General features: G+C 46.0%; 1 protein-coding gene across 2 annotated transcripts in view; it reads left to right on the forward strand.

Moving 5' to 3' along the window:
* SCUBE2 (signal peptide, CUB domain and EGF like domain containing 2) overlaps positions 1-17,279 on the forward strand; it is a 36,739-nt gene extending 19,460 nt beyond the window's left edge. The window contains exons 12-22 of one of the 2 annotated variants that reach the window (XM_059848871.1): positions 237-353; positions 938-1,024; positions 1,700-1,804; positions 2,701-2,856; positions 3,173-3,376; positions 10,775-10,942; positions 12,095-12,256; positions 12,964-13,161; positions 13,757-13,909; positions 15,178-15,257; positions 15,903-17,279. In XM_059848871.1, the coding sequence (XP_059704854.1) occupies positions 237-353; positions 938-1,024; positions 1,700-1,804; positions 2,701-2,856; positions 3,173-3,376; positions 10,775-10,942; positions 12,095-12,256; positions 12,964-13,161; positions 13,757-13,909; positions 15,178-15,257; positions 15,903-16,055 (1,583 nt within the window). In that variant the 3' untranslated portion in view covers positions 16,056-17,279. The remainder of the gene's footprint in view (positions 1-236; positions 354-937; positions 1,025-1,699; positions 1,805-2,700; positions 2,857-3,172; positions 3,377-10,774; positions 10,943-12,094; positions 12,257-12,963; positions 13,162-13,756; positions 13,910-15,177; positions 15,258-15,902) is intronic. The other variant, XM_059848872.1, reaches the window with a different exon arrangement.
* Positions 17,280-19,266: the final 1,987 nt, after the last annotated feature.

Raw genomic sequence — 19,266 nt, forward strand, 5'->3', positions numbered from 1 at the left:
TCGTTCTTCTATTTCTTTTTGTTCCTCTGCATGAGAAGGCTTGCTCATGATAAAGGAAGTTACTTTTGTGGTGTGATCTTCCAGTGATTTTATTGGGCTTGAATTTTCTGCCTAAACAGCATATTAATTGCATGGGTGCTCTCAGGTACTGGCTACAAGAGCAGCTGCATGCTGATTTATTGGTAGGGTGAAGGTAGATGTTTTAATTCTGTGAGCGTTTGTTCTATCCTATTTAGAGACAAAAGATCCCTTGTCTGATAATGTGTCACCCAAGGTGCTGCTGCACTGCCTAAAGAGTGGTGGGAGTGACAGATGCTTTTTGAGCTGCTCTCCAGATGTCCAGGTGTTCTCTGGTAAGTCAGAGCTGACAGAACTGAGCATGTGATTCTGTACAGGGTGTAAGGGTGGCCAGCCTCCTCACCGTCAAGAAAGCCCCAAGAAGCAGTCAATAAACAGAGATCTTTGCTCTTTCACTGCAGATAATAAAGGGCTATATCCCTGGCAGTGTCCAGGAAAGCCCCTCTTTCCTTGTCTTTTATAACCACCCTACCCTCAGATTCCCTTCTCACAACAAGTTTCTTTTTGAAGCTGGGGAGGACAGGGAAGAATTCTCTGTGCTCCCTGGGCCATTCCTTAATTGGCCCTGAGAGGCACTGGTGAATGGGGCAAAGACATTCCAGCCCTGCGTGGGGTCTGGGATTTTGCCCACACAGCCCCTCCATCCCACAGGACTCAGGGCTGCTCATGGCACTGATGCTCTTTCTCTTCCTGAACCCTTTGAATGGCTTAGGAAGAGACAAGCTCTGATGTGGAGTAGTTTATGAACAACATTGTGTGTTGATGGCAGTCAATGAATTTAAAATGTGTTTTATGCTACAGGAGTACTCAGTGTGTGCACTGTGCCTGTGTCTTTACTGTCTGTCTGTCTGTCTGTTAGGAACACAGGATGCCTACACCCTCACCTGTGGCAGGTCCTCTCAGCTTAAGAAAAAGCAGCAAAATGCAAATGCTTCTAGCTGGCTGGGTAATCACCACATTTACTGTTACATAGTTTGATTTATTTTCATTGATAACTGCAAAACAAAGGTATTTCTGTTGACTTCCCCCCCCCCCCTTTATAATCTGTCACTTTTTTTCTTCCTCGTGATTGTAGTTCAATTGCTGCAGAAAATTCCCCTTTTGCTGCTTCATCAGCATCATTCAAAGTAAGACTTAAAAATAAAGAAAAAGATCAGTAGTGAAATAAACACTTAGGCCAGGAGCTATGTCTCCTTTTATTCATCCAAACCTGGACAGTGTTGGTAACACACAATGTGTTTAGGTTGAGCTGATGGACTGTAACGTTTAGAAGGCATTCACAGCCATAGACATAAACTACTTCCTGAAATGACTTGAAGTATCTCCTTTGATTTCAGCTCACCCTTATTTAATTCACCCAATAGTAGATCTGGTCTTGATCTCCTTTCTCTGTCTCTCCTTTTTTTTTTTTCCCTCTAATAAAATGTACTATATTTCATTCTAATTCCAGTTGTGAACCAGCTTCACTGCAGGAGGGTTCTGACATCTCATTAGGTTTTCTGTGATGATCACTTCATATCAGCATATTTTTTATTGCCATCATTGTGGTGTGACATTTGGGCTATCTCAATTTTCTACTCCTTTTTTTCAAAATAACATGTTTCATTGTTTCTTCCTGAAGATGCTTCAGCCATCAAGATAAGCGTAACCTTTAAACTAAACGAAGGAAAATGTAGTTTGAAAAAGACTGAGATGTTTCAAGAAGGTCTGGAGCAGATGATACCAGGTATGGATATAAAAATGCAGGTAAGCAGGTTAGAGCCATAGCTCAGGGGTTAAGTGCTTTCCAGATATGAAGTACCCCACAAACAAAGCACAGAGGACTGAAGGCTTCCTGCTCTTCACTTCTTCCTGCTTGGCCATGACTCTTGCAACAGTTATTTCAGATCCCAGGATTTCCTTGTGTCACCCTCACAGTCTTGCTAGGAAAGCCCTTATCGTTTTTTGGTTTGTAATGCTGATAAATTCTCAGTAAAATCAACTATTCTTTTTGTTAATTTGATTTCTTCCTCTTTTTATCTTTCTCTTCTTTCCCTTCTCACCTGCTCCTTACTGTCTGATGCCTTGTTGAAAAATCTCCTGACCTTTATGCTGAGTCTATTGTCATAGGGTTATTTCTCTTGTCTTCCTTTCATTCTTCAGCAGCCCCAGATGGATGCAGTGAGGTCAGCTCTTCCATCTGCTCCAAAGCAGAAAGAATAGCCTGGGAATTTACAAAAGTCAGAAGAAAATGAGGAGGAGTACTTTAAAAAATAAAAGAAAAAATGGGCAAAAGAGTCATTAAACAATATGATGAATCAGTGTGTCTGACTGTTTGTCCTTAGCAGAGTAGCACTGAGGAACTGCACTGAATGTCAGTGACAAGTTATGTACTCCAGAACCAGAGCTTATTCTGGGGGTTTCCTTTACCTAAACCTTATTTCCTCATTGAAGCCATGAGAATGGTCATGACTGTGTGAGGGTGCACCGGGTGAGAGACTGGCCAAACTGCTCTTTCACTGGCCCCTGGAGGTGGTGGTTTGCTCTCTTTAACTCTTCATGATGACCCATGTGCTGAGCCCTGGTGAACGTTCAATAACAGACCTGGCCAAGCTTTTGCTTCCTTTGATTTTGTTCATACAGAGAGACAAAATTCAGTAATGGAGAGCTTCCACTATGTAAACCTAACATGCAGCTCTGGCAAGAAAGTTCCTGGAGCCCTCAGTAGACTGGCAGCGACTAGAGAGATTTTTATCACCGCGGACTTTGAGCTTGAAACAAGCCGGAAGGAGGTGACAGGTTGGTTGGAAAATAATTCCAGGTGCGCTTTGAAGCTTCTTGCCATTTGCTCCTTAATTTCTGTATTTTTCATTTCTGCCTGTACGCAAAATGATGATAAAAAGTATCTCCTGTTTTGAACATTAATTTTACTGCTTCAGAAAGAGTGAAGGATGGGGATAGCTCCAAAATCAAAGAGCTGCCCAGTGTGTTTGTCCTTGAGGATTTCACTTGTTCCCAGAAGTGGTTTTCTCAGTGATTTGAGTTGGTTGGTGATTGGGATTGGTGGGGTTTGTGCACGGTCACTCAGGGCAGCTTTCACCCCGGTGCCTTTCAGACACGTGCGACGTGCGCTGTGCCCGCAAGAAGACGGAGAAGCGGTTCCGGAAAACCATCCGCACCCTGCGCAAGACGGTCAGCAGGGACCAGTTCCGCATCCGCCTCTCGGGCACCGACCACGAGCCGGCCAGGAAGGCTCCCAGGCCCTCCGAGCCACAGCAGTCCTGTGCCGTGGGACAGCTGCACCCAGGGCTCAGATGTGGTGAGTCAGGAGGGAGCTGGGGACGGAGCACCTCGCGTGTCCCGCTGCTTTGCTGGGTTCTGGAGCTCGGAGGTTCACCCGCCCAGGAGAGAGCAGGGCTGGGCGTGCAGGAGTGGGGGTGCTGTTAGTGCTGCTGGAATTCTCCCTGTGAATTTATTGTTGGCAGTTGAAATGTTACAGAGTAAAGCAAGGGCTCATTGCTCTGCACTGCAGCTGATGCATGGCCTGCAATAAGCTCGAAGGCAGAAATCCTGGGAATGACATCAGGCACCAACGGCCTTGACATCACCAATGTTACTTTGAAGACTACATTTATTATGTTTTAGTAATTTAGTGATAATTTAGTAATGCTGTGTTCCTGAGCTTGTGCACAGCTCACCTCTCCCTCGTCCCAAGGAAAAGGCTGCTCAGAATTTGATACAGTCACACTCACTTTGCTGATTAATCTCAGAGTCCCAGAGAATCTTCATGACAGAGTTATAAATTCATGGAGATTTTACAGGCCATCACTGAGAAAAGTCTTAATTATCATGGCACTGGAGGGCACCACCATAATGCAGCCCAGTGTAAGTGCTTCCAAAGCATAAAAGTTAAAGAGAGAGGTCAGATGTTACCTCTTAACAGAGACCTAACAACCATGACAGCCAATTCAGGCTGCACGGGGTAGGCAGCGTGTAGGTGGATTGTGAATCAGCAAGCCTTTAAAATGCTTGTCACAGTGAATTAGTATGTCTTCCAGCAGCAGCATTTGGCCTAAGAATAGATTTTCCAATCCAGTTTTGCTAACTCTAGAAAAACTTGGGTTCGTAGAACAGACAAATTGTTTAAAACATCTGTGCGAGCAAGCAGGGAATTACTCAGGAAATCTCGGAAAAAGCTCTAAGAGTTCTTTATTTTTTTTTCTTGGAACGTTGCAATAAATCTGAAAAATTTTGGAAAGTTCACCAAGATGAATTTACAAGGATATTTTCAAGCTATTTTGTTGGACGCTAGAGGAAGGTTTTGAAAAAAAATCTGTCATTCCAGTTGTACAGAGCACAGTATGACTCTGAAGATATTTGTGATTTCATCTGGAAAAACCAGAGATGAGTAAGCTAAAAATGTTGCAGGTGGAGAAGGCAATGTGAATTACAATTAGAAATTGGAACAGGAAAAACCACAATTTTTTTTTAGATAGCTGCATAATCAGTTTAATGTCACAGCACAAAAGAGAAGCATATGTGGCATTTTTGTGCTAGTTCAGAGAGAAAAGGGAATTTTGGGCAATTCCTGTCCAGAAAGCTCTTTGGTGGGGTGAGCACAAACAGCCTGCCCATGGTTAAAGCAGAGCCACTGAGCATATGAAGACGAAGGGTTTGAAGAGCAATTGGTAGAAGTCAGGTCTCTTCTGTTGCTGAATTGGTGCCACAGTCTGTTCTGGACACCCTAACAGCACTGGAATTACCCTGTGGGTCTCATGCCTTGAGGTTTGCCTGTGCCTAACAAGGTGCAATGACTCAATGAACCTTCCTTTCTTCAGCTGAGTTACTCAGCCCAAACCCTTGTGGAGATTCCCTGGGATCAAACAGGAGGTGAAGCTCCCACTGCAGCCTTTGCCTTACACCAATGTTAAGGGCTCTCTCCTTATGGTTCCCCTGCTTATTTTCATTAAATGTACAGAAAATCAGCATCTTTGACACCTCCCTGCAGCACTTGTCAGGCTGCTGGGAGCTGGGCAGCCAGCTCCCAGTTGCTGAGAGGACATAAAAGTACAGAGTTGTTACCAACGCCTCATTTCCCTGGAAAAAGCTGATTGTCCCAGGGTGAATGGCTAAGGTGGGACTGGGGGGGATGCTGCTGCTTGGGCTGCCAGGCAGAAGGAGCTAAGGAAAAGGCTGGGGAGAGGAGAATAGAGTGGGAATAGTGTGAAGAAAGGCAAGAAGCTAGGTCAGGGATCTGTGTGGGAAAGGGACTTTTGGTTTTTGTTCCTTTGTTTTGATCTGATTGTTTTGCAGAGCTGCTTCTGGATGGGACTGGGTGTCTGCTTACCTAGCCATGCTGGTGGTTCTGGGGAGAAAGTGGCTCCACAGCAGGAGATGCTGGTCAGAAGATGAATTCAGGGCAGGTGGTGGATATGGCCTCTGGACAGCAAAGGACTTTGGCAAAGGGATTTTGCTCAGTATGGCCAGAGGAGTAGGAAGCAGTGAGGGAACAAAGCAAGTCAAAGGGACTTACAAGTCTTCTTTGATGCAGTTACTGAGTAAAATGCAGGTTTAGGTTCATTGTTTTCAAATACTTGGAGTATGGCTAGGTTAGAGACAGTTTTGATCCTCTTGTAGAATTCCCCTGCCCCAGCACTGTCTGAAACCTTATTTATATCGAGCAGTGTCAGAGGAAGAGTCCAGCTCCTGCTCTTCAACTTTTGTGCTGGGTGACTGGCCTGCAATTGCAGCAGCAAGATAAATTTCATTTGGTTTCACACCTCTGATGAGGTAGCTCTATCCCTGATTTTCCTGTCTTAACTCCTACGGTCTTGAGTGGGGCACAGTGCAGAAGAAAAGCTTTAGAAAGACACCAGGAACAAATTGCACGTGGTTTCCAGGGTATTTGATCATTGTCAATATGCTGGATGCTTGCACTTGTGTGTCTGCTGTTCTTTAAACAGCTCCTGGTCGTAAAAGGGAATTCACTGCTGATTCCAAGGGATAGCATGGTTCATTTCAACTTTGCTGTTTATTGCACAGTTCTGTTTGGGATTTTCTGATGCTTTAGAGGCTCCAGTGTTGCATTTTTCTACCTTGTTCTGTGTGAGTCCTGTATCTATGATGAGCCCATTCAGCACTGGCTCATGTTGGTTAATCCCATGAAGTCCTGAGTGTGGCTTCCAAGGAGCAACCAGTGATAGGTCCATAACCATGGATATCCCATGGAATGCATATAGCAAAATGGAACTTTCATCAGCCTTCCCAGAGAACTGGATTCTCTTAGCAGAAGTATGATTTTTCTGCTTGAAGTAGATCTTAAGGTAACAAAGATCCATTTTGGAATGTCAGTGCATCAAGTCTGTGTGTGAGCCCTCTGAGCATGCTGGAAATGCTACATGCTGCCTTGAGAGGAGATTTGTCTTGGGGAGAATGCAGTCTCACTCACCAGCCTGGCTACAAGTGCTCCTTCTCCAGTATGAGCTCAACTTCAGAAAGATTTTACAGCCAAGGACCAACTGTTTAAATACTACCTGTTCTTTTTCAGAAAGTGATTGACCAGAAACCTCTGTATTGAGAGAAAATAAGTACAAACAACAAGCAATTTTGCTGCTCTTCCACTGCTTAAAACTCTGTCATACTTTGATCACATCCCATGGTGTCAAAAGCACACCTTGCCTGTTCTATAGTTTGTTTTTATGTTTTTTGGTTGGTTTTTTTTGGTGTCTCTCTTTTTTTTTTTTTTTTTTTTTTGTGTTGGTCACAGCAATACTTTCAGAGGTGACAGGAGGCTCTGAGAATTACCATTTCCTGAAATGGATGCAAAGAAGGATATGATAGCATATCCTACTCCAAGTGGGTTTCCCCAAAGAGCTGTCACCTCAGAGAACAGCTCAGGATGGAAATGATGAGCAGCTTCATCTTGTGTGGGAGGTGTCAGTGCATTTCTTTGCTCAGAATTCAGCAGTTTTGTCCCCTCAGCTGAGAGAATGCAAATAAGATAATAGCATTTCATCCAAAATGATGAACCACATCTCAAAGGCTTGTAAGTGTTATGATATTGGCATTATAAAAGTATGAGAGAGGTATCTAAAAGGAAAAGCAAAGTGCTGCCTGCCTTTGCAGTCATTATAATTAATAGTTGTGTTGCACAACTGCTGTATTTGGTTTTTTTAGAATTTTGTGAAAATCCAAGAAGAAGAAATGAATTTATCAAATGGGGGGAAAATGGGGCTATTTTTCCTGCTAACCTGCTTGTCCTGAAAATCATAGACTGAAGACATAAATCCTTCGAATGCGAAGCCATCCCATGTGACCTAAAAGTGTGACCTGCTCAAACACAATGACTTAAAGGACGCCGCTTCAGAATCAATTTGCATCACTTGGTGGTGATTTTCCTTATAAAGTCAAGGCATCATTCTTAAGAAAATGGTGAATTGGTGGATCATGACCTCCTTTATGAGGTTCACCTTCTCAGCCCCTGAGATACTACGGCTTGTCTATAGGAGCAAATGCTCAAAGGCTAATGTGCTGAAAAGAGGGGAAGAGCCTTTAAATGTCTTTGTAACTGTTAATCCTGGTTCCCTGTGGGCCCCTCTCTTTAACCCCACCCCCCCCCCCCCCCTTTTCTTCTTGCTTTTGCATCAGAAAAGCTTTCACTTTTTTTTCCCCTTTAAAACAGCTGCATGAGACTCAAGACCAGGTTTTTAATGGGCATTGAAGATAAACAAAGTGGCTGCAGAAATGAAGTCTACTAGAGGCAATTGGTTCTTTTGTTCATTTGGAGGAAAAAACAATCAAGTTTTTGAAAAAAAAAGAGCAAAGCCAGCCAGTGGAATTGTGATTTAATGTCATTATTTGCAAATCTTCAGATCTGGTTTTGACTGGGTATTTCCCACATGGCAGGTGGGAACATGCAGTTTCTAATTTTGAGAAGTGAAGCTCACAAACTTCTGTACTTATTTTCTTTAAGCAAATATCTGGAGAAGTTTAAATTTGTAGAGGTGTTTCTTGTGGATTTTTGCTTTTTGTTAATTTTGTTGGGCTTCTTTTTAAGAGAAGGCTCATCCTAATTTCATGCACAGTCCAATGGAGTTCAGTGGGATGATTTCTGGGTTGAAATAATACCCCTATTATTAATGTTACTATAATTGAATCTAACACTGAGTCTTATTTGTTATGCTAAATTGGGCCCCTGTGACTGCTGTGAGCTTCTCAACAGGCTTTCCTCAGTACCCCAGCTCTGTGCTGCAGTGGGGCTGGATGAGGGAACCATTTCCAGGCAGAAGATGAGGAGGAACTGGGAGCAGCTTACAGGGAATATGTTTATGGATTGAGCTAATATTGAGTACTGAATATTGAGTACTTGTTAGACTGTAAATAGCAAAATCTGTATGTGGGTGTACTGACCTCTTTTCTCAAAAGCACTGAGGGTCAATCAAAGCCTGAAATGTTTGGTGTGTCTCAGAAGTCAGAGCTTATTTCACCCTTTGAACACCCTGCTGCAGTGGTAGTAGCTAGATAGCCTTTTTTCTTTCTGTTGTTGCCACCTCTTAGGAGAATCAGAAGGAAATACTTGACTCAAATGGTTCAGATTTGATGGAAAAGTTCTCCTTTGGCCCAGATTGAGGATCTCAGTGATGTCTGAGGAGGTTTTTTTAAGCTTAGTTCCGCAATGCAATTTTCAAAAGTTAGGCACTTTGCTAAATAACCCAAGAAGATTTAGATTAACTCAGTTGTATTCCACAGGGAGCTCCACAATTTTCATAACATGTGGTTTCAAGACAAGTAAGATGCAGATGTCAAAGTTGTCAAGAGAGATCTGCTGGGATAAGTTCTCAAATGCAACATTTGCACATAAGTTGTGGTTTGATTCCTGCCTGGGGCAGGTTTCCTTTGAGCTCTGATAGATGTCCTACTGTTCTGCTGGACTCTGAGCAAGTTTAGGAAACCTGAAGTACAGTTTTAAGCGTGAATTTGTAGGGTCAGTGTTTCTATTTGAAACACAGAACAGAGACACCCCTTCTCCCAAATGAAAAAAAAACAAAACCAAAAAACCAACCTAAAAAGCCCCAAACCACCCCAAACTTAACATGTTTGGAAAAAAGACAAGCTAAGGGGAGAGAGCAGAGAGCAGATATTTTCTAGCCAGGCCACTCAGAGCATTGATTACCCATAGAGCCATGGAGTTGTATGAGGGAAGGAGATTTGCTCAGGTCTTTCCATTTCTTCCAGGTTTCTGAAGTCAGTAGGCACTTCTCAGGATCACCTTTCCTTACCCTGAATTGTCTTTCCTCGTCGTGGAATTGTAAATAGTGCTCTTTCCTTACCTTATTAGGAGTGCTGCAATGAAAGCCTGAATTCATTCATGTTTGTGGAAGTGCACAAATTGTACAGAGATGAGTGCTCTGTAGGAATGTTTATAAAATGGAGAAAGCCTTGAAAAGTGTGGGAGCAAATGAATGTGTGTCCTTATGAGGGCAGAAGTGATGTGTGGTGGAAAAAGTCAGAACCAGGAGCTCAGACTTCCTCACAAGCTCTCATTGATAAGCCACAGAGCATTGCTTAACCTGCTGCATTTTATTTTTAAGCCAAGGAGGAGCACTCGGCGATTCCTCCCGGTGTATCAGCCACAAACAAAACTCTTCATCATTGATCATGACCGGTGGTTAATGCCCTGCTTGTTGTTACTCATACATCCTGAAATGAAGCCAAGGCCAATTTAACTTCCTAACAAAACAGCTATTCACTGAGTGATTTATTGGAGCTATAAACTAAAACTAACAGTTTATTATCGTAACAGGTCTTAAAAGGACAGAATTTTTCAGCACAGCTGAACAACTGCAACAGTGTTTTGTGCCATTCCAGAGCAGGGTAATTATTAAATACTGGCACTGAAGCCAGTTCTTTTGTGAAGAGTTTGAAAACCAGAACTTCTCAAAGTTCTCATGAATATTGCTGGGCTTGCTAGATAATACTGAGGTGTGTGATGAAGAAAAGTCAGTCAGATTGGGTTAGTGCTGTCTGTGCACCATACAGAGCACAGCAGCCCAGTGCACACATAATCATTACCCAAGATTATCAGAGGAATGGCAAGAGTATTTCTGCTTTAAAAGTCTTTGAGGCATGATGTTTGGTTTACTGAATTTGCACAATTACTTGTTGCACTTGAGGTTTTCACACAATGAGTAATACTAATGGTCATGAGATATGAATGTTCAATAATAAGATTGAACAGAAATCTTACTATTATTATATTATTATTATTGAACAGAATCTCTGATTCTGTTCAATAATAAGATTGAACAGAAATCTGGAAGTATGTTTTTGGCATCTTAGGTTCAATACTAAGTTATTTTATTTGGAAGGAGTGCAAGAGCTCTCTAGCTAGAATGAGGAGATAATCACTACATGATTGCACTGTAGAGAGGAGCAGAGAGCCCTGGGCAGGCTGAGTGTCCAGTGTGGCCTTGCAACAAGGTGTGAGATCCATTCCAGCTCTCTTCTCTGGCCAGAAGAGCTCTCTGGCCCCAAAGGCTGTCAGTGTCTGCTGCACAGTGCACATTGGAGGTGTGGAACTCCAGCTGTTGCCAGCATTCCTTCCTGGAGCCCTGCTCCAGCTGCCCCAGTAGAGCAGAGCAGTTTCCCTGTGGGGCTGTGGGTCCTGTGCAGGCTCACTAACTCTCCTGCATCTCTATGTGTGCTCTCCCTCTCCTAGATCAGTGCTCCCCTGGTGAATATTCTCCTGATGGCTTCAAGCCCTGTCTGCCGTGTCCCCTGGGAACGTACCAGCCTGAGGCTGGCAGGGTGTCCTGCTTTCCCTGTGGAGGAGCTCTAACAACCAGGCACAGCGGGGCATCCCTGTTCCAGGACTGTGAGACCAAAGGTGAGGCCAGGGTTTGTCTGGGGAACTGCGCTGATCCGAGGCCAAAGGAGATGCTGCTGCTCAGGTGGGGCATTCAGAGGAGGCTCTTTTTCCTTCTGAGGGTCAGTCCTTGCAGGAGTCTCACAGCAGGTTGGTCTGGCCTGGCTGCCAGGAAATTCAGTAAAGCCTCAGTTCTTTCTAAATCTGGTTACCAAAAGCATGGGTAAAAGAAAATATAAACCACTAGAGGACAAAGTCTTGAACAGGAAATCTGCTGCTGCAGAGCAGAAATAAGGGGTAGAAATAAGGTCCTGATGAAAACATTTGGTAGTGATTTGGATTAAGAGATCTCTCATTTCAGTTAAGATATGTTTATTGAGAATTACAACATATTGTAAGAATTTAGCAGCATCATTGAAGAATAATTATTACTGGTAGTAGTGTGATATCTAATAGTTTCCTTCAGTGTAGAATCATTGAACCCACAAAGACTGCTTTTTCATACATAATTTTGTGAAATTGAAGTACTAAAAAATGATGTTAAAACTCTGGATCAAGATAAGAGGAGCTGATTTCAGTTTTATTTAACATAAACAAAAACAAGTCTATAAATACGGTTCAGTTTTCAAATTGGAGTGGAGATTAAAGGAATTCTTTCTATTAACTGGAATGAAGAGCTCAGGAATTTGCATGTGGAAGAGGCCACATGAGACGTGGAATCACAGATGCAAGAGCTATTTGGAGCTTATCTGAAGCACTTGGATTGGGGCAGCATGTAGGGAAGGACTCCTGGCCGAGCTAGCTTCCAAAACTCAGCGAGAATTATTTGGGAGTAAGCAGAACTTAAAATGAATAGGAAAAAAAGGGACTGTGCAGCATAGAAAACTGCATTTGAGAGTAGATCTTTGCAACTTGCACAAAATACCCTGAAAAACTGCAATTGTTTTGTTTCCCTCATTGTTTATTACTGTGGTTTTATTGCTGCTTTCACACAGAACCACTCTACAGTGCGGTAGAGTGTGCAACAACAAAAGTTCTTTTTTGCTACTCCCACAGTTTACTCATATGGCATTTCAGTCGCTGAGATGACACTAGGTCTTACACAAATGTATAAAAGCATGTTCTAGTATGCTGCTGCCACTTTTAAACCATGATTATTTAATTACTGTCCAGTTCAGTGTTCTCCTGGCCATTTTTACAACACCACAACTCACCGATGTATTCGCTGTGCAACTGGGACATACCAGCCTGAGTTTGGACAAAACTACTGCATTTCCTGCCCTGGAAACACCACTACTGATTTTGATGGGTCAACAAACATAACACAGTGCAAAAGTAAGTACAGCAAGATGGTTTGGATGCTCTCTTACAAATAAAAAGTTGGGGCCATTAATGTTCGGAGTGGGCCTAAGGTCAAAACTCAGCTTTGCTCCAGGGAGCTGGAGAGAAGGCAGAGCTTGCTCCTCTTCTGCTGCCTGCATCTCACCCCACATGGCTCACTGAGGTCTGTGAGAGACCATTTCTGCAGACTGGTTCCATCAGCCTTGTCAAGGTCAGGGATCACTGTGTTTTGCCAGTTGGTGCTGGGTTGCTCGGGGTCTTGCTATAAAATCTTTTCTCTCTTGATAGAGCAGAGTTTGTGTCCTCAGCACCCTGATTTGTTCCCTCCTATTAAGAGGAATGGAAGCTGGCTCACGAAACTTAATAGCTCTAGTAACCATTTCTTGTTAATAACAACCTTGGAAAGAGTCCATTACAAAGGGAGCCTCTGTTCTGGATTTATGGTAGCTGAGGGTAAATTAAAGAGAGAGAATGGAGGGCAGAGAGGTGACTGCTCAGAACCACCTCTGGAGCGCCTACACACACACAGGCACATGCAAACACACCCACAGAGGAATGTGAGAGCTGGCAAAGAGAGCTGTACCTGCAGCAGATGCAAAGAGGGAAATGTGTGTCTGCCACCCGTGCAGCTGACGTGACTGCAGGAGGGCTGCAGGGTGACCTCTCTTCGCCTTGTCCTGCATAGCATGCTCCTTTTCCAGACAGGCAGTGTGGAGGGGAGCTGGGAGATTACACTGGATATATTGAATCGCCCAACTATCCTGGGGACTACCCTGCAAACACCGAGTGCACTTGGAACATCAACCCGCCGCCCAAGCGCCGCATCCTGATCGTGGTCCCAGAAATATTCCTGCCCATCGAAGATGAGTGTGGAGACTACCTGGTGATGAGAAAGAGCTGTGAGTCTGGAACACCCTCTGGGGCACAGCTCAGGGGGAAACACAGGGTGAAACACAGGCATTGCTCTTTGCAGAAACTGAATGTAGCTCATCTGGCATCTACTTAAGAGCAGAAATATCTTTAAATGGCAAATGAAGAAGTCCTAATTTGGCAACGCTGCCCCACAGTTTTCAGTGAAGTTCAGAGGGTACAAGGCCATGATGTGTCAGTGAGCTGAGAGAAATATTGTTAAGTAGGGGTAGATGGTTCAAGCTAACCAGTCATGCATTATGCTAAGCAGTTCTAGCCTGGGTTAGGAAAGAGGAAACGCTTGCTAATCCTTACAGGTGCCTGATGTGTGGATAAACAGCTTCAGTTTCTAGTGTAGGCACGTCTTTCAAACACTAGACTGTTATTTTAGGAAAAAGGAAAATATTCCCACACCAAGAAGTCCCTCATTGATTGGCCCGCCATCCACTGATGGCCTGCCACATTTTGAGGAGTTTTCTTAACACCAGTAAGCATTTTTCTGGTGATAACAGAGAAAACAGCTCCAACAGCTCTTTAGCAGGAAGCACTGTCCCACGACTGCCTGTTGTGCTTTTGCTTTGAAAGCTTCTTCCAACTCGGTGACCACGTACGAGACCTGCCAGACCTACGAGCGCCCCATAGCTTTCACCTCCCGGTCCAAGAAACTGTGGATCCAGTTCAAGTCCAATGAAGGGAACAGTGCCAAAGGATTCCAAGTCCCTTATGTAACCTATGATGGTAAGTGGGAGCGAGCAGCTGGGCTGATGTGGGCTGGTGCAGCTGCAGCAGTGCAGAGCTCCCCTCCCTGAGCAGCAGGGCAGCCCAGCAGTGTCACGAGGAGCTGCTGCCAGGAACTGTTCCATTTAAACCTAATCTAAGGAATTCTGCCATGCACTGCAGACTTTTAAGTGCCACCATGTTTTCCAAACAAAAAGCTGGCTCTATGTTTAGAAGGCTTGATTTATCATTTTATGATATATATTATATTAAAACTGTACTAAAAGAATAGAAGAAAGGATTTCATCAGAAGGCTAGCTAAGAATAGAAAAGGAATGAATAACAAAGGCTTGTCTCTGACCGAGACAGTCTGGACAGCTGGACTGTGATTGGCCATTAATTAGAAACAACCAGATGAGACCAATCACAGATCTACTAGTTGCATTCTACACAAGCAGATAATTATTGTTTACATTTTGTTCCAGAGGCCTCTCAGCTTCTCAGGAGGAAAAATCTTAAGGAAAGGATTTTTCATAAAACATGTTGGTGACATGTGCCTTTCCATCTTTGGGTGGCCCCAGTTAGGAATTAGGTAGAGCTCAATTACCTGTTTTTATGGTGTTCCTGCTACCATTTGTGGCCTAGAATCAGACAGGAAAATACCCATATTGAAAAGAAGCTTGAGGGGAAAGATTTTCACCTCACCCTTGGCAGAATCACGAGGTGTGAAACTGGAGCTGAGGATTTGCACTTCAGCATAAGTGAAGTGACATTGTATGTTCTGCTCACACTGGATTAATTGTGAGGGAGTCATCCCTGCTGTGGTCTGCAGAGCTTCACTAGTGGTGGAAAAGTAATTTTTCAGGGGAGACCTCTCCTTTTGAAGAATTTCAGGTTATGATTGACCAGGGGGGTTACTTTTAAGAAAGCATCCTCTTACATAATCTTTTTATTCCTTCTTCCCGTAGAAAGAAGTCAATAACAGGTTGTGGGTGTGTACAGATGGGTCCCTGCAGTTCCAGTGGTTTGAAGCAGGTTACTTGGTTACCACATGCACTCCAATCTTGGGTGCTTTATGATTTCCTTTGCTTTTGACAGATTGATGCTGAGCAGCTCAGCAGAGTACACTGTTCTCATAATAAAAAGTGCTAAGAATATTTTCTGGCTGCTGATATGAGAGCCAAGTACTACTGGCTCTTCTGAGGCAGAGCTTCCATGTGTAACCACGGGAGGTATTGAGTATGTAAGTGAAGTGAAGCTGCAAATTACTCTTTGTGCATTCCCCACAGAGGATTACCAAGAGCTAATAGAGGACATTGTTCGGGACGGCAGACTTTATGCATCTGAAAACCATCAAGAAATACTTAAGGTACATTCCTTCCACTGAACATGTTGGTTTTGATTTGAAATCATATTATTTGGTGCAAGTGAGTTTGCTTCATGCTCTGCATCAGGTCTGTTCCTTGATGCACCAGGCGTGAGCTGCTCCAGGGAAATGGGGTGAATCAGCAGATCCTGGTTGTGCAGAGCAGGGGAAAGGGACCCTTTACTCAGGGGGACTGAAGGTGGATCAGAGCTACCAGGGAAACTGATTTGTTGGGAAAGCACTGGGTGTTGCTCCTTGTAGCCTGTAGATTAGCAAAGGCTTTTCCTCCCTGTGCAAAAGAAACCTCTTTGTGGATTTCTCTGACCTCGGTTAGGGGACTTCCACAGGCAAGTTGAGTGCATGCCTTTGTTTTGCTGGGTATCAGTTCGAGTGTGTGTTCATTTTGTGGTTTGTTTACTCTTCTTGGATGGATGAGGAGGGAAGAAATTCTGGAGTTGCTAATGTGGAACACCAGTGACTTTCCAGGAGCCTGAAAGTCAGCCTTGCTCTGCTACCCTTCCAACCCTTGAAACACTTGAAAAGTAAAATCCCCATAATCTTTTTAGAGTTAGAGAGGCATTAAACTTTGGTAATACTGACCATAACTCCTCTGTGGAGCTACTATAACATCTGCTTCCCTTTTCCCAGGACAAGAAGCTGATAAAAGCACTGTTTGACGTGTTGGCACACCCGCAGAACTACTTCAAGTACACAGCCCAGGAGTCCAGAGAGATGTTCCCAAGATCCTTCATTCGGCTGCTGCGCTCCAAAGTTTCCAGATTTCTGAGGCCTTACAAATAGTTGGCCTCAGAACATACAATATCACTGAACTTAAAAGCTGAACCAGCCCTGGGCATGCACAGAGGGGCTGTGGTAGGTGGGGCTGCTCTCTGTGTTTTACACACTGGCAGAGACACTCTAGGGAAGCTCGCCAGCTCCGTTCTCAGCTTATATAAATATTTTGGTGAACAGAATTTTGATTCCTTTCCAGATAATACCTTTTGGGTACCAGAGGACACCTCACGTGTCCCTGAATTGGAGACTGCCCATGATTTCTGTAACTGAAGGGCGCCAAGCAGAAGTTTGTAGAGCTCTGGCCTGTAGCTTCATCAGCACCTCTAAAAGCTAATGAGGACAGACAGGCTGAGCAGTGTGGTCTGGGATGAGCCCTGGGCTGCCATTAATGCCTGTTACCTCAACAAAGCTGGGTTCGTGCTCGGTCTCGCTGAAAGTGAGAACAGGATTGATGATTCTCTTAACATTTGCCATGCAGGAAATTCAGAGCTAAGGTTGACACAGTTTAAATTCAAACCAGTGAGGCCGAGAGCTGCACAAGGTGAAGTTTTTCTCTGAACTACACGTGGCCTGAAGCAAAGGGTTGAATACCAGCTTGAATGTTCAGAGTCTGGCTCACACAGTGACCTATTGGCTGAAGTGGAGCGATACCAGAATAAACTGTGGGCACCACAGCAGCGGAAAGCAGGCCCTGACCCACTGGACATTTCCATTTTGGGCTGTCTGCAGCTGTTAGAGCAGATCAGATTCTTTCCCAAATCCCAGTGTTGCCCCATGCATAGGCCTGGGACAGCAACAGGCATTTTCCAAGTTGTGTGAAATTCTGCCCTCTGGGCACCTGCAGGTGAACACAGAAGCCCCATTTTAAATGCAGGCTTTGCATAGATGATGCTCTTGGTACAACACTGTTAAAAGCTGAATAAGGTTCTTGTGTGAACCTCAGTTGTCATATTCTCTACTTTTTCTGAGCACCTTGCAATGGCCTTGTGGAGCAGAGAAGAGCTGCTTTCTCTGCCTGGCTGGAGAGAAGGAGAGGGACAATGATTCAGCCAGACTGTGGCCACAAAAGCTGTCTATGGCAAATTGTTCCTCAGGATTCCCAGGCTCTGTGTCCTTCTCCTCAGGCTGTGTTTCCCATTGGAGACAAAGCTATTCTGAGAGGGCCTGTAGGGAAATCTGTGCTGATCAAAATGTTGTCTCAGTGCTCTCCTGCCCACACCTACATCTCCTCTGGCCATACAATCCATTCTCTCAGAGTAATGTACCTTGAGGACCTTCTGCCTTGAAGGGAGACAGCCACAGTCCCATCCATTTGGAAATGGACTTGGGACTTCTGTCCTTTGGCCACTGGCCATGCCAAGGGGTGCAGTGGGCACCAAATCCCTCTCTGTGCCATCTGAGGAGCAGCACTTACATTTCCCAGGGTAGCCAGGGCCAGTGCTCCCTTTCCCAGGGTGTGGGCTCAGACCTGCTGGGTTTCACTGTATTGCCACCAGGCACTGAACTGCTGTATGTGAGTAACACCACATCCACAGTGTGACAGCAGGATCCCCCACCAGGAGCTGGGCTCTGAATCTCTGAATCTGAAATGGGGGCTCCTGCCTCAGCCTTGCTGCCTGTGGGGCAAGGACACACCTTGGCCGTGGTGTGACAGGGAGGGACCATGGCTTTGGCCACAGCTGGGGAGCAGAGCCCCTCGGGGTGGGGCTGTGGGGTGCTGTGCCCCTCCTGCTGCTGGGGAGGAGTTGGCTCAGCCTGGCCAGAGGTGGGAAATGGTTTGTGCTGCTGCCAGGAGAGAGCTGTGTCTCCCTGCTGCCCTGGGGATGGCTGTGGCAGGGCAGTGGGAGCCCAGCCCAGGAACAGGGCTGCTGCAGGAGCCACAGGGAGACCTGGCAGAGCAGAGGGCAGGGAACACAGCTCCTGTGTGCTCCTGGCAGCTGTGCTTCATCCCAAACAGGGTCCCTGCTGCTGCCTCTGTGGGAGAGAGGGGACAGGAACACCTGACAGAGGGCACAAAGCAGTGTGCCTGGGGAGGGGAATGGCTGAGGAATGCCAGAACAGGAGGAGGGGTGGTGAGAGGCTTTGCTGCGTCCTGCTGGAGTGTGCTGCTGTGCAGAGAGCCTAGGAAGGCATTTCCAGACGGTTTCCCTTTGGCTGCACAGCCCCCAGCCCATGCTGTTGGAGGCTTCCCATGCCAGAGGCGGAGTGCCAGGGAGCCCCAGGGAGCCACCAGCCCCCCTGTGGGGCAGTGGAGCTCTCTGGCGTGGCCGAGGTGCTGCAGTCCTGCCCTGTGCTGGCACTGTGGGCAGAGCCCAGGGGGTGCCAGCTTCTGGCCAAGCCCAGCAGAGGGGCTTTGCAGAGGGCTGCATGCTGGTGCCAGGGGGAAACAGGGCAGTTCTGGAGCGCTCCCTGCCAGGGAGGCTGCAGGTCTGCACAGCTCTGCTCTGGGGGGCCGAGGGACTCCCATCAGTGAGGGGTTTCAGCCAGGGCTTGATGAAGCCAAAGTTGTGAAACATCCCAGAGTTTCTAATGGGTGAGGTTGGGCTGTGCTGCTCTGTGCAGGAGTTACTGATCCGTGCTCTGGGTTTATCACACTGCACCTCCTCTCCTTGTCCGGCTCTGCACGGCCCTGCACGGCCCAGCACAGCCCTGCACGGCTCTGCACGGCCCTGCACAGCTCTGCACAACTCTGCTCAACTCTGCACGGCCCTGCACGGCCCTGCACAGCTCTGCACAACTCTGCACGGCCCTGCACAGCTCTGCACGGCCCTGCACAGCTCTGCACAACTCTGCACGGCCCTGCACAGCTCTGCTCAACTCTGCACGGCCCTGCACGGCTCTGCACAGCTCTGCATGGCCCTGCACAGCTCTGCACGGGTCTGCACGGCCCTGCACAGCTCTGCACGGCCCTGCACAACTCTGCACGGCCCTGCACGGCCCTGCATGGCTCTGCACGGCCCTGCACAACTCTGCTCAACTCTGCACGGCTCTGCACGGCCCTGCACGGCCCTGCACAGCTCTGCACAACTCTGCACGGCCATGCACGGCTCTGCACAGCTCTGCATGGCTCTGCACAACTCTGCATGGCTCTGCACGGCCCTGCACGGCTCTGCACAACTCTGCACGGCCCTGCACAGCTCTGCATAGCTCTGCATGGCCCTGTACAGCTCTGCACAACTCTGCTCAACTCTGCACGGCCCTGCACGGCCCTGCATGG

Source organism: Haemorhous mexicanus, chromosome 6, assembly GCF_027477595.1.
Source record: "Haemorhous mexicanus isolate bHaeMex1 chromosome 6, bHaeMex1.pri, whole genome shotgun sequence".
In the NCBI taxonomy this organism is placed as follows: Eukaryota; Metazoa; Chordata; class Aves; order Passeriformes; family Fringillidae; genus Haemorhous; species Haemorhous mexicanus.